At 53.6% G+C, this 1,638-nt stretch overlaps 1 protein-coding gene across 1 annotated transcript in view; it reads left to right on the top strand.

The window, feature by feature from the left end:
• The window catches only part of CA6 (carbonic anhydrase 6), a 29,986-nt gene that overhangs the window by 7,227 nt on the left and 21,121 nt on the right, over positions 1-1,638 (top strand). Inside the window, exons 3-4 of the mRNA XM_023524643.1 lie at positions 688-836; positions 1,495-1,587. Of these exons, the coding sequence (XP_023380411.1) occupies positions 688-836; positions 1,495-1,587 (242 nt within the window). The remainder of the gene's footprint in view (positions 1-687; positions 837-1,494; positions 1,588-1,638) is intronic.

Here is a 1,638-nt window from a genome sequence, read left to right as displayed (position 1 = left end):
ATCCACTACGCTACAGACCTCGTGCGAACTTCATTCCTTTCTCGTTGATGTTCTTCTTCTGGTCCAGGATCTAACCTGAGATCCCGCATCACACTTTCCTTCCTGTCTCCTCCGTCTCCTCCAGTCGGGGTCAGTTCCTCTCTTTCTTGGACGTTCACAACCTTGATTCCATGGTGTCGCAACCTAGGAGGCTACGCGGGGTGAGGGTTTGAACCACACGTGAGGAACATAGCGACCTCACCCTGGCCTTACAAACAGTGCTCACTCTGGGTAGTAAAAGTCATCAAAATAGTCTCAAGAGGCCCCGCTTCCTATTCCTACACTGTGGGAAAATTCTAAAGTGGCCAGAGGTGGAGATTGGAATCCTGGTTTCCACACCCACTGGCCATATCTTTTCAGATCCTTGACCTGCCCCTTTGCGGTCCTGTCCTTTTTGTTCTGGGTGGGAAGGTGTGTGCTTTGGGAGAGGCACCTGCCCAGCCCAGCTTACTCAGTGCCCGGTCCCCATCACGCTCTGTGTGTCAGGTGCCTCCCCTCGTTGGTGATCCTGCTCATGGCACTCGAAGCCAGTCTGCAGGGCCAGCCTGCCTGGAGAGGAGGCAGGTGACCAGGAAGGCTGCCTGACCGGGAGGCCTGACTGGTCCACTCCGACCTGCGGCACCCCCTGCCCCTTGTCTTCTCTTCTAGTGATGATCAGCCTGCCCTCCTCCATGCGCATGGTGGCCCCCGATGGCACCGAGTACAAAGCCCTGCAGATGCACTTCCACTGGGGTGGCGCGTCCTCCAAGATCAGTGGCTCTGAGCACACCATCGAAGGGATCAGATATGCGACAGAGGTACCTCAAGGACCCCGACCAGGTCCTCTGTCCTTCAAACCCTAGAGTCACTTTTCTTATTAAAACAACTGAAAAGACTTCGTGCGGTGGTGACAGTATTTTTTACTACCTTCGCAGCTATCACCGCTCTGTGCCGGGGGTTCAGGCAGGGTCCCCGTCCTTACAGAAGTCATAGCAAGGCAGGAGTTTACAGCCCACACAGTGGGGCAACATGTCTTCAGTTTCAGCTGGATTTCTATGCGTTAGATTTTCTGGGTTCCTCTCTTGCTTAGATTTGTCCTTAGGGTGACCATGGGTTTATGGTGGCCTCCTGGGGCAAAATGGCTCATGTCACCACAGAGACCTCAGGAGAGCCCAGTGGCCTCATGTGATCCCTCTGGATCCCACCAGCTTGTCTGCTTGGAGGGAGGTGGGGTCAGGGAAATGCCCTGGAATTGCCATTGTTCCAGAGTCCCCCTTGTGCCCTTTCCAGTTTGGAGAACTTTCTTCCAGTCTGGAGATCTCACAGCTTAGATGGAGGGAAATGGAGGTGGGAGCTGTTTGTGTGGGACGGTCTGAGGCTCAGATGCAGCATCATTGTTTCCTTCCTTTCCTGAAAACCTGAAGCATCCAAAGTCTCCTTGAACTGCCCTTGACTTACCTTTTCTTGCCCCCACAGATTCACATCATGCACTACAATTCTAAATACAGTAGCTCCGATGTAGCCCGAAATGCACCAGATGGCTTGGCTGTGCTGGCAGTCCTCATTGAGGTAGGCTGAAACTATGCAGGCAAGGTTATAGATTGGCATCCACACTAGGCA

This window comes from Pteropus vampyrus, unplaced genomic scaffold (genome assembly GCF_000151845.1).
Source record: "Pteropus vampyrus isolate Shadow unplaced genomic scaffold, Pvam_2.0 Scaffold484, whole genome shotgun sequence".
NCBI lineage: Eukaryota > Metazoa > Chordata > Mammalia > Chiroptera > Pteropodidae > Pteropus > Pteropus vampyrus.
This window is presented reverse-complemented; position numbering and strand designations above follow the sequence as displayed.